The sequence below is a fragment of the Protobothrops mucrosquamatus genome, unplaced genomic scaffold (genome assembly GCF_001527695.2).
Source record: "Protobothrops mucrosquamatus isolate PMUCROS unplaced genomic scaffold, P.Mucros_1.0 scaffold481, whole genome shotgun sequence".
Lineage (NCBI taxonomy): Eukaryota > Metazoa > Chordata > Lepidosauria > Squamata > Viperidae > Protobothrops > Protobothrops mucrosquamatus.
This window is the reverse complement of record NW_015386801.1, coordinates 7,858-20,634: the sequence shown is the minus strand read 5'-3', so window position 1 is coordinate 20,634 and position 12,777 is coordinate 7,858. Positions and strand designations below refer to the sequence as shown.

The window sequence follows — 12,777 nt, the reverse complement described above, 5'->3', positions numbered from 1 at the left end:
TTCTTCTTCTTCTTCTTCTTCTTCTTCTTCTTCTTCTTCTTCTTCTTCTTCTTCTTCTTCTTCTGCCATATCCGTTATCGGACGTTGGCGATCCTGTTTTTATCAGCAGCCGCACGAAAAAGTGCTGCTGAGTTTTGTCCAAACCAGTCCCTTAGATTTTGAAGCCACGATATTCTTCTTCTGCCTGGACCTCGTTTGCCTTCAATCTTTCCCTGGAGGATTAAATGGAGTATGCCGTATTTTTCTGGGTGTCGCATCACATGTCCAAAATATTCTAATTTTCATTTTTTAATTGTTTTGATGATTTCCCTTGGCTTTCCCAGGCGGCTTATCACCTCCTCATTTCTGATCTTGTTGACCCAGCTTATACGTATCAGCCGCCTGTAAATCCACATTTCAAATGCTTCTAGTCTCTTTAGGTGGCCTTCTGTCAGAGACCAACTCTCTACTCCATAGAGCAGGATAGAAAAAATATAGCATCTGACAAGCCTGATTTTCAGTCTTAGTTCTTGTCTCTGCCTTATTGAACAGGTGCCAACCCTCTCAAATATTTCCAGCAAACCTGCCCCAAATCTCTTCCCATTTACTTATTTCTCTTCTCTTATTTTAGCCCCTGCTTCCAGATGCCAGGCAGAACACCTCCACATGGAAGGATATGGGCCAGAAGATACTCCTCCTTATACAGTACATGTGGCCAAAGAAGAACTACCCGCTACAGGGCATGGTGATATTCTGTCTAATGCTTATGGGGATGGAGCGTGCCATCAATGTCTTTGTGCCCATCTACTACAAGCATATCGGTAAGAAGAGTGGATGACTTGCAGGCGGGCCTGGTGCTGCCTCTAGGGCAGGGCTGGTCCAACTTTTGGTAAGCAGGAATTGCAGTTAGTGATATGTGGGAATGTTTAATGCAGTGTTTCTCAATCAAAGCAACTTTAAGCATTGGCTAGGGAATTCTGGTCCACACATCTTAAGGTTGCTGAGATTGAGAAACACTGGTTTAAGAGATATAGTGAGTGGGTTGATTGTGCAAAACAAGAGGAGCTGTGATGCATATGGGCAAATTGGGAATTATTTTTTTTTGGCAAGAATACATAGAATTTTTTTCATAATTTATAATTATGCTAAGCCTATTTTCAGTTTACCCTTCTGATCTGTCTCCCATGTCAAAATAATAAGAAACTCAAACTCAATATACAATCAGGAAAGGATCAAAGAGGGACAGGGGAGTGGTTCAGATTGTTCACCCTGGCATTGTGCCATAGAATTTGTCTGGGAGAGTTTTGTAAGTACAGGTAATCCCTGAGTTATGAATGTTCCCATAGCGAACGTTCGAAGGTATGCGATAAGCATGCCCCATTGTTTATGAAAAAGTCCCAAAATTATGAATGTTGTCACACCATGGCGGTTGTTCACCCTTATGAACGACCACAGAAACACTGCAACATTCAGTGGCTACAACATTGGCTACTCTCCCCCCCACCCACCCTGGGTCTCCCTAGGCCAGGGGTAGGCAACCTCGACTCTTTTATGACTCATGGACTTCAACTCCCAGAATTCCTGAGTCAGCATAGCTGACTCAGGAATTCTGGGAGTTGAAGTCCATGAGTCATAAAAGAGCCGAGGTTGCCTGGCCTAGGAACTAGGCCTTGTGCAGATGTAGAGAGTCTTCGCTTCTTGGCTGTTCTGCTGCTTCAAGCCATCCGTGCGTTTGCAGAGAATGGTGACCTAAAGTACCGCAAGGTCATGCGAGATCAGTGGCTCATACTACTGATCTCGGCCTTATCTCACTGTACTTTAGACCTCTGTTCTCTGCAAATAGAGGCCTGGACGAGATCTGTGGCAAAAAGCTTTGCAAATGGAGGTAAGGGCTGAAACATCGACGCCTTTCCTCCATTTGCAAAGCCTTTTGCCATCTTTGCAAAAAAAAACTCTGCCGCTGAGAAGGGACCTCTGGAGACCCGCTGCCATCATTCCCAACCTCTGTTCTGGGCATGGTAGGCCCACAGGAACCGCTCAGAATGGAGGTCGGGAGCAGCGGGTCTCCGGAGTCCGTTCTGGGCAGGGGAGTTCTCTTGCGGGCCTCCCCCATCCAGAATGGAGGTTGAGGTCAGAGGTCCGTTCTGGGTGGGGGAGACCTCCTGCGGGCTTCCCCCACCCAGAATGGAGTCCGAAAGCTTCTGGGCGCCATGATCTCGTTCTCAAGCACCTGTCCGCTTTTACAGAGAGTGGGTGTCTGACTTCCCACGAGATCAGGGCATCCAGAAGCTTCCAGGCTCTGCACCAAAAATGCACACCAACAAGAGGTTTGAGGCAACGTGATTTCGTTGCCCCCAACCTCCCTTCGGCATCCAAACGTTTTTCCACGCCAAGCCTGGAAGCTTTAGAAGAGACTCATTGAGGTTGCCCGCCACTCCAGAAGTGGCCGGCAGTCCAGTGAGTCAGAGAAGCCAAGCAGCGCGCGCTCGGCCTGCTCTCCCTCTGCTCTTGCCGGGAACAGACAAAGAAACAGGCTGGAGAGGAGACAGATCTTCACCCAGCACGACAGGATGGAGTGGGGGAGCAATTGAAGGGACCCCAGGGGAGGGAGAATGAGGTATTTCAGTGTGTCGGGGGAGGCCTTGGGTGGTCTGAAATAGGTGGCCTGTTCCATCACTAGCCCCCCCCCCATGGCCTTCCTCACCCTGAGATACCTCACGTTCATTTAACGAGCCGCACATTCTCCCACATATTAAATTAGCGAATGCCTGGGCGAAAGCAGGGAGTGATCTCATTCGAGGTACGAGATTCACTCCCATGAATTCTCGAGTTACGAATAGAATGGGCAGGGCTCCGTTATATTCATAACTCGAGGACTACCTATACAGCAGGGAGGATAACGGTTTAAGAAATGTCCTCTATTTTAGTTAGTGCTCCAAATTAGCCAGCAGAGGGTGCTCTTACACAACTGCTTACAGCAGTGTTTCTCAACCTTGGCGAGTTTAAGATGTGTGGACTTCAAGTCCCAGAATTCCTCAGCCAACATTGCTGGCTGGGGAATTCTGGGAGTTGAGGTCCACAAATTCTAAAGTCACCAAGGTTGAGAAACACTGGCTTACAGAATGCAGACTATTTTCATAGAAAGGGTCAAGTACAAACCAACCCAGCTCAATTAGTTGGTATTGGCTGTTAATTTTCCGATAATTACAAATGCTTGTCTCAGTGAGCCCTAGCCATCTGGAAGCTCTCCAGGTTGTGAGTCCTTAACAAGCACTTGTTTTAAGCACCCACTGCAAAACAATGTTTGGTGAGACTTTTAACCAACTTCACTCCCCAGAGTGACTGCCAGCAAAATGCTTGACACATATACACGGCGGGAAAGAACTTTATGTGTGTCAAGATATGTTCCTCTTGTCTTTTAGAGGCACTTCCCTACCTCTGCAAAAAGTGATGCAATGGATTGGGATAACAAAGCACTCAGTTGTACTACTTGGAATTGCATACCACACATATTCTAAAACACTTACAGTGTGTGCATACCATTCCTACCAGCAAATGTGCTGTTTATACCGTAGTTCTGCCACTTCATTTTTATGTTGTCTAGAAAACACCTCTCTTTTTTGTCAATATCTTCTGTGTTCTGTCTTTGTTCTTCATTAAGACTCACAACTTCCGTGAAGCTCTTTCTTGCTAAAAAACTGCGGCTTCGCCTTGCATTTCCCCAACCACTCTTGTCTTATCCCCACTTTCTCTACCCACTTCCCTTCTTTTTTTCCATCTCCAATGTCTCCATCTCGTGTACATTTTGATCTCTAGGTGGAAAATTGCTTCCTTATCAGCAAAATTACAGCACATCATTTGGGTAGCGATGGGATTCGTGATTTTATAGGACTGGGGATCAAGCTAGTATTTTTGATGGGGAAGACGTGAATTCAGTAGCTTCTTAAATTCTTCCAAATACCTCTCCCTATTCTCTCACCAGATCTCCAGTCCTGAGCCCCACTGTGACTTCCTATCCTGCATGCTTCTAGACTAACTCTGTTGAATTTCTGAGAGGAGCGCTAGCTCTTTGTTAGCAGAAACTGTTGGTGTTTGCCAGTTTCCCATGCCCTGGTGGGCACTGTGAGTGCCAATTCGGGGCAGCTATTGAGAGGTATTTGAATAGAGGGGATGGACTCTAGACCTGCCTTTCAGCCCTGACTTTTAGACTTTACAAAAGAATCCCTGTAGGCGGGAGGCATGGAACTGCAAATGGCATACAAAATGGCTGGATGAGAAGGAATCCGGGAGCAGGGCGGCTCTGTCCTACATGTTAAGTAGTTTCAAGGCAGGAACATTGTCTTCCTCAGGCCCACCTGGAGGAGGCTTTGCTCTGCAGATTTTAACCAGATCCTCTGCCCATTCCTAGCCCGAATGCAGCTGTCTGGTACAGTAGCCTTTGACTTACTATGACTACAATTGAGCCTAGAGTTTCTGTTGTGAAGCGAGGCAGTTGTTAAGAGAATGTTGCCCCATTTTAGACCTTTCTTGCCACAGATGTTAAGTGAATCATTGCAGCTGTTAAGTTAGCAACATGGTTGTTAAATGAGTCTGGCTTCCCCATTGACTTTTCCTCTCAGAAGGTCACAAAAGGTGATCACATGACTCTGGGACACTTGCAACCGTCATAAATACAAGTCACTTGCCAAGCATCTGAATTTTTATCACATCACCATGCAGATGCTGCAACGGTGGCAAGTGTGAAAAACGGTCATAAGTCACTTTTTTCAGTGCCTCTGTAACTTCAAACGGTCACTAAATGTTGTAAGTTGAGGACAGCCTGTATTCTAGAGCTCATTCTTGTCCAGCAATGGACTTACGAACGTGGTTATCCCTTGCTGAGTCAAGCCAGCAATCCATCCTGCCTTTGCCAACAAAAAATGATGGGCATGCTTCAGTTATGAAGTTACCAGGCTGCCCATGGCCGGGCCACCAGTATACTTGTTTAATCGCTCACACACGTGTGCAAATAGAAAGGGTGGAAAGGAAAATAGTGCTTTTCAGCAGGTCACTTCAGCCTCATCCCATTTTCTTAACAGTCTTGCGGCTGCTTATGGTGCTCTACCTCAGTGGTTCTCAACCTTTTTAATGCTGCGACCCTCAACCGGTCGTAAGTCGAGGACTAAACCGGTCGTAAGTTGAGGACTAAACCGGTCGTAAGTTGAGGACTAAACCGGTTGTAAGTCGAGGACTACCAAAACGGTCGTAAGTCGAGGACTTTCCCTGCCCGGGAGCACCGCACATGCGTGGTTCCGCCCCCTGCGCCGGCCGAGGCGTAGCTGGCAAGCGGCAGAGATGGAGCAGGCCGACCACCAGCTGGCCCAGCCCAAGGGAGGTAAGGCACCCGCCGGAAAAGGGGAAAAAAATGGCGGACAGCCTTGCTTGGCGATCCCCGCAAAATGGTCGATCGACCCCAAATGGGGTCGCGACCCATAGGTTGAGAACTGTTGCTCTACCTGAAGCTGTAGTAGAATGGAGGGAGCAATATTCCAGAAAACACACTGCCAGTGACATTGTTATCCATAATGGATGTCACAGTTCTGATGTGATGTACACCACACCAGTATCCAGCAGAGTGTTGGGGATTACAGTGATCCTCAAAGTTCCCTATAGACCTTCCCATCCAAGTGGGTGGGATGTGACTTCCAGCTGTCTACTACAGCAAAACAGCAGCCTATTCAACTGGTAGGTGAAGATGAGCTGGATAATTATGGGCTACGCATAGAGTGGCCAAGGACTATGGATAGCCCATGTGCGTTGATCCACAGTTTCTGGTAGAAATTGTGCTTTCAAACTCTCAAGGCTAGCATCCACCAGCATCCACATATATACCTAATTCCCTTGTTTCTTTTGACTCACTTGTACCTTGTACTATTATTATGGGTGGTGGTGGGGGGATTCAGCTGCCTGTCAGTTTTCAGGAATAGAATTAAGGATCTCAGTTCTCAAACATTTACAAGCCAGAGGAATGAGTTTGGTAAATGTTTTCTTCATAATTACAGTGGGACACATAGTATTATTATTTTGTTTCTTCATTTTTAGACTCAACATATACCACATGGATTTGTAGTGCTATATAATTAGAAATCCCCCAAAGAAACAGTAATCCCAGTAGTACAAATATATTTTGTGATACATTTAAATCATGATTCATTCAATGATTCAAAATTAAATTATATACCACTGACAGACTTAATTAATGATCCTTCTGAATATCTCCATTGTATACCTAAAGCTCCGGAGTGATGTCAGTTTTTGGATTTCTGGTGAGAGGCTCTTCCTAGAATTACCACTGTTTAGTAAACTGATTAAATTCTGGGCATTTACAAATGCTTAATTCTACATTTAAACTTTCTTTCCTTGTAAGTCTCTTGTAAATCTGTTTAATAGTTTTCCCTGCTTTGTTATTTAATGACTATTTTTAATGTAACGTGTTGTGCACTTTATCCCTGGATTTATGTATGTTGAGAGAGACACGTGTCATGAGGAAGTTAGAGCACTACCAGCTTCCCATTCAGTATCTTGGTGGGAAAACAAAGGAGGGTTGCGTGTTGTGCGGGACAGTTAAAGCCTCTGCCTGGATGGTGGGTCTGTCAAACTCTTCTCTCTATCGAAAGTCTCTATTTCTAAGGTTGAAATTTGGCAGGTACTTTTGTGTCATATCATGAGATGGACAGAAGATGGAGAGTCACAGAGAGTTGAAATGTGACATTTACTCAGGAAGATCTGGCTTGAAATGCATTGCCTCGCTTTTTGGTTTTGCGACACTCACTGTTACCCAGCCTTGGTTCTTCATGCTAAAAAAAAAATAAAAATGGGAACAACCATCTTAGTTTTAAAAAATATCAGTGACACATATTCCTTCAAGGACACTTGCCCCCATCTCCCCCACCATCCCTCCCCATGTATGCCATTTTCTCAATGTAAAATAGTCTACTTCATTCCTTTGTTTAGGAACACGGTGGTTTTAACATCACCTACCATGTGCAAAATAAAATAAAATGGAAAGGGGGGGGGGATAGAAGTCTCTTCCCGATCCCCTCTTCCCACCATGTGGAAGGATTGGAAGGCAGAAAAGGGGCACTGCCAAATGGGGTCACCCACCCTGCCAGTTAGGATTACCCCAGCAAAGTGCCGCTGGCGGCAAACAAACAAGGGGCCTTTGTGTCTCCCAGCAGCCTAGCAGGGGGTTGGGAGTGGGGGCTTTGCCTTGAAAGGGGGAACAAAGGCAGCCAGGAGATTCCACTGGAGGCTCTCCGGCTGGGCGAGCTCAAGGAGACATTCAGAAAACCCGTACCCGTGACTGCTGAGGGAAAATCCACACAGGGAGAGCAGGATCTGACCCAGAATGTGACACTCTAGTTCTGGACTGCCTTTTCAGGTGTGGAAAACGAATCCAAAGAGGAAAAAGTGTTCCCTACTCCCAGGGGATCTCAAGGCAGCCAACCTAAAATCACCCAAACGTTCCTCCTGGGCAGTCAGACAGAGATTCAGAGGTTTAAAACAGGCAATGTTTCGACAGGGGCACCAAGAAAGAAAAGAGAAAAGAAGATGCTGCTGCTGGTTATATTTCATTCAAGAAAAGCTTCAAAATTGGGCACTACCACAGAGAAGGCCCCTCCCACTGTTTTCTTTTTGTCAGAACATAATATATTTATTTCAGTCCCAACAGTGGAAGAAAGGCCTCTTTGAAGCTCTTTACACATGGATAAGAAGAGGGGGGAAAAAAATAGGCTGCTTTGAATTCAAAGCCATTTGGGAATCAGATGCTGGGATGAAGGTGAAGAGCTCCCAATAGGAGGCCACTTGATACTCATCAAGCTGTTTCCTGCCTATTAACCATCCATGACTGATGATGAATGTCTCTCCCCACCTCAAGCCGCATCTAGGTGGCTTCTCTTAGATCCTAGCTTGACAGAACACCTCCTAAGCTGGCCGTATTGTAGTTACCCTTTCTTTCCACAAGAGAGATTTATCCTATCGGAAGAGGTTCATTAGCAGGGCTATTGTTTTTTCCTGGCTCTCCGAAGCACTGCTGGGTAAAATCTCTGCCTGATTTTAACCAGCTTCCTCTTGATCTAGTGAGGCCGGTTTACTCTAGCACTGCCATGCTATAACATGAGCTGGATGGCATAGCAACTCAGTTTTGAGACTTGGCCCCACTGTGTGATTTTTGCCTAGCTTGAGATCAGAGTTTGCTGGAGGATAGGCTAGAAGGAGCAGAGCAAAATATCCAGGCATTAGATGCTTGCAGATGTGGCACAGAGTTCCTTCCTTCCTGCTCCTGCTCTCGCCTCCCCTGCCTCTCCTCCCTCCCACCCACGGCAGTGCTGGGGAGTCCACGGTGTGTTGGTGGGGAACCTCATACTGAAAGCAGGGCAGAAGTCCTGAGTCACAAACCACTAGCAACCCAGCACCCTGCAAACATGTTGAACTAGTACTCCCAGTTTTTCTAAACGTGACTTTATGTGTGCAAAAGAAAGCAATTAGGAGCAATCAGGAGTTGATCTATGAATAACGGGCGAAGGGTGTATGAATGGGATTGGCAGTGGACAGGCAAATGTCGGGTTAAAGGATTGTGGCTTTCAGATTAACTGTTGTCCTCCTACCCTCCAGTGGATGCCCTCACAGAGAGAGTGACTTGGCACATAGTGCTTCAGACGATTTGCATCTACGCATTCCTCAAGTTCCTTCAGGGAGGAGGAGCTGGTAAGTTACTGTGTGAAAGTTATAAGATACATATGATGGGCTGAGAAAGTTGCTATGGGGATGCCTGTCTTCCATCTTAACATCCGTATGAGATTTCATTGGTAACCTTTGTGCCCTTCAAGAAACATAGCAGCTCAGCTTTACGGCCTAACTAAATTTTTTGAAATGGAAGTGGTTGAAGCTGAGGCAAACAGCTTTGGAACAAAAACATTTCTTCTGCTTCTCTTTCTTACGTAATATATGGCAGACTGCGGTCAACAGGCGTGTGCCTCCTGACCATATTTAAACTTGCACAGTTGAAAGCTTTTAAACACTTACGTGCTCAGCCCCTGTGTAGCTCAAAGAATTTGTGGGGAAATATAAATTGATCACGCTGGCTGGAGAACTATGGCTGATGCAAGACTTGGCCAAATGGGTTGGGGATTCTGAGCAACTGAAATCTACCATTTCTGACAGGCACCAGATTAGGGAAGAATTCTTCTTGTTCAGAGTATTGGGAGTGCAGTCAGGTTTTCATCTGAAACAAAAGCACATGCACTGAAAAAAAAAATACACGTGCTTGCTGTAGGGACAACTGGCTTCATTAGCAACGTGCGCACTTTTCTGTGGATCCGCGTGCAACAGTTCACCAGCCGTGAAGTCCAGGTAGAGCTCCTCCGGCATCTCCATAACCTGTCTCTTCGCTGGCACCTGGAGCGCAAGACAGGGGAGGTGTTACGCAGTGTTGACCGAGGCACTAGCAGCATCAACAACTTACTCAGGTATGTGGGATATGTCTGACTGGTGGGAATCCATCAGTGTTCAATGGCTGGCAGGGATTCCTGCAGTCAGCTCTTCTCCTTCTGACCCCAGTGGGGGGAGAGGAGTTTTGGAAGGGGCGTTGTACACTGTGTGATTTTAGTTTCCCACCCTCTCATCCTACAGTTACATCATATTCAGCATCTTCCCCACCGTGGCTGATATTGTAATTGCTATTGTGTATTTCGCCGTAACCTTCAGCGGCTGGTTCGGCCTCATCATCTTCCTCTGCATGAGCCTTTACCTCAGTGAGTGTTTTGATGCCAGGGGCAGCAGTGTGGGGGGGGGGGCAGAGAAAGGTTTCCATTGTCTTCAGAATTAAGCCTATGGTACTGACCTAAGGGAACTGGGAATTATAATTTAATAAAAGCCTTCCCCCACTTAATGCTTTTTTTTCTGATTAATGAAATTACAACCCAGAATTTCCAGCCATGAAGGCCAACTGTCAGAATAGCTGGGTCCTCTGGAGTTACGGTGTCAAGATATTTGGAGGAGAGGCTGTTTTAGAAATAGAGCAGATGACTCAGTCCTGATCCAGTTCCCAACCTAGATAATTAAAAGGGATTTTAACACTTTGCTCCTGCTGGGACACTGATCCAAATTGCTCTTTGAATAGGCATTACATTGCTGAACAAGCAGGATCTCTTTTTAGTACGATAAGTGACACCCAGGATGAAATACTTTGACCTTCAGCTGCCCTGTATCTCTTCTACTCCTCTCAGATCTCATAAACAAAGGAAGTGAAGCTATACAGGTAGTCTGACAGACATACAGATACAGGCATTCTTTTTTGCTGTGATCTGACATAAAGTATCTTATGCAAATCTCAGACAATAAGCTAACTTTGCATTGAAATAGATTCAAGCTCCGGCCTATTGGAGACTAATTTAACACAGTAGGACTTAAATAGGTATGTCTAATTGGTCTTGTTGATTCTGATGGCGGTTAAAATAGGGGTAAGTAATCCATGAGCAGCATTTGGCCCATAAAGCCCCAAAAATCACCATGTAAAATGCTGAAAAATGAAAGGAAAACCAAATGAAATATAAGCCATAAGGTAACTAAAGTTGCCACAAAACTTAATCTCCATGAAATGCTCTTACGTCCTTGAATAATGTCATAATGTTGTTGGCCTGCCTGCTATGGAGTTCAGTATTTCTCTCCTCCAACCCCAAGGAATTTTCAAAACTTAGTCTTTCAGCCACCAACACTTTGCTCTCTTGGAGAAACATGAGAAATTTTCTCTTGGTTTAACCTTTAAATTAATTGTGTCACTGCAAATTATATGTATTAAGCATATTTGGTAGGCTTGCATGAAATCCTGCAGGAAGGCCCTGTTTAGCTACTCATTCCTAAATGGGAAATGGAAACAAAATGGGGGAAATGAACAAAATGGGGAGGGGAAAGGTTTTGTTCTTATCTTAAAATAAAAGTGTCCCATTCAGAATGCTTATTTATAGTGCTTTAATGGATTTTCTTCATATAGGACAAAAGTCAAAAACCTTATGACTGTGCAAACATAGGAAACAATGAGAAATGCGAATGAAAGGTGCCCATGACTTTCTGTATTTCATCCAACAGCCACAAAAAAAGGTGTAGGAGTAGTTCATTGCTACTTGACCAGCAAATCTAAAAAAACTTGGCTCAAATTAAATCCCCATTTCGCACAATGGCATCCTTAGTGTGCCTTGCACAAACAACATGAGTGCAGCAACAAGTAGTGGCTACAATGCGTTGGCTTCTGAATAGATCATAAAAGTAGAGCAACATCAAAAACAGACTTTTGGCCGGCAGTTTATGTCTGCTGCATATGCATGGAATACTTTTGCAATTGGCCATCTGCAACGCAAGTAACATAATTTTTGGAAATCTGCCCAAAAAGGGGAAAAAATTTCAGGGACAATATCATAACATTGACATTGACTTTCCCAGAGCAAATACATTTTTAAAAATAAACAAGGAGCAATCTTTTTCTTGTCTAAAATCTTTTTTTTTTTTAGAAAAAAAAGCAATCTTTTTCTTATCTTGTTACTTGCCCTCAGCCCCACCTTCTTTGCTGAACTGTCTCACACTATTGACTGCAGAAGTGGAACATTCCTGTTGTATTAATTAATATATTCTAAGCCTCCATAGTTACAGGGTTTTCTTTATTTAAAAAAATGTGGGATAGTTGAACACTCAGACAAAGGGAGACAAAATGTCTCATTTTCTCTTGAACTCAAGACAGAATTCGGGACAAAGGGATAACTATTTCAAGATCAGAACAATTTGTACATCCCTACATTGGAGATACCACTGCTTACTTGTTGTTCAGCTATCTTTATCAGGGTGAAAGAAATAATTTTAATTTTAAAAAAACGCTTTTTCTTTTTGCCACTTTTTGAATAGTCTTGGTTGTGAGTTGAAATGGAAAGAATCAAAGATATCTCTGATAAGCCTGTGTGAATTTGCTATAGTGATAGTTGGCCTCTCTTTTTCCATGTAGCACTGACTATAATACTGACTGAGTGGCGAACAAAGTACCGCCGTGATATGAATCTTCGTGACAATGATGCCAAGTCTCGAGCTGTTGACTCACTTCTCAACTTTGAAACGGTACCCAGGGCCCCCACTTAACCATCACTGGTGGGTGGGAATAGGGAGTACAAGGAGTTAGCCTAAGCAAACCATTCTGGCTGACTTTTCCCCCTGCGTTGCTTGAAATCGCTTCAGTTTCAGATTTTTGCTTAGAGGAGGAAGAGCTTTCCACTTTGATCTAACGCTCCCCACCACCACCACCCACCCGGGTTCAATGAATATGTCTTGTTCGTCAAGAGTTAACTTAGAATGAAAGTTAGGTGACTTAGAGTAGGGAACGTCATTTTTGTACTGACCGGTCCCTGGTTTGGTTTGTTGCAGGTGAAGTATTACAATGCAGAGGACTATGAGGCTAGACGCTTCAATGATGCCATTATGAAGTATCAGGTATAGAAGGATCTTTATGCAGTGTTTGGACTTGTTTCTTTCATGTCTGTTATAAGGCATTATTGGGGTTTTTTTTTTGTTAGTCTGCTTCCCTTCAGTACCAGCAGAGATGGAGGGAGAGAGGTATATCTATCTATCTATCTATCTATCTATCTATCTATCTATCTATCTATCTATCTATCTATCTATCATCTATCTATCTATCTATCTATCTATCTATCTATCATCTATCCATCTATCCATCCATCCATCCATCCATCCATCCATCCATCCATCCATCCATCCATC

General features: G+C 44.5%; 1 protein-coding gene across 1 annotated transcript in view; it reads left to right on the top strand.

The window, feature by feature from the left end:
- ABCB6 (ATP binding cassette subfamily B member 6 (Langereis blood group)) overlaps positions 1–12,777 on the top strand; it is a gene marked incomplete at its 3' end in the record, with an annotated part of 29,782 nt that overhangs the window by 9,877 nt on the left and 7,128 nt on the right. Inside the window, exons 3-8 of the mRNA XM_015816703.1 lie at positions 611–800; positions 8,635–8,727; positions 9,296–9,488; positions 9,652–9,773; positions 12,011–12,120; positions 12,424–12,489. Coding sequence (XP_015672189.1) covers positions 611–800; positions 8,635–8,727; positions 9,296–9,488; positions 9,652–9,773; positions 12,011–12,120; positions 12,424–12,489 — 774 coding nt within the window. The remainder of the gene's footprint in view (positions 1–610; positions 801–8,634; positions 8,728–9,295; positions 9,489–9,651; positions 9,774–12,010; positions 12,121–12,423; positions 12,490–12,777) is intronic.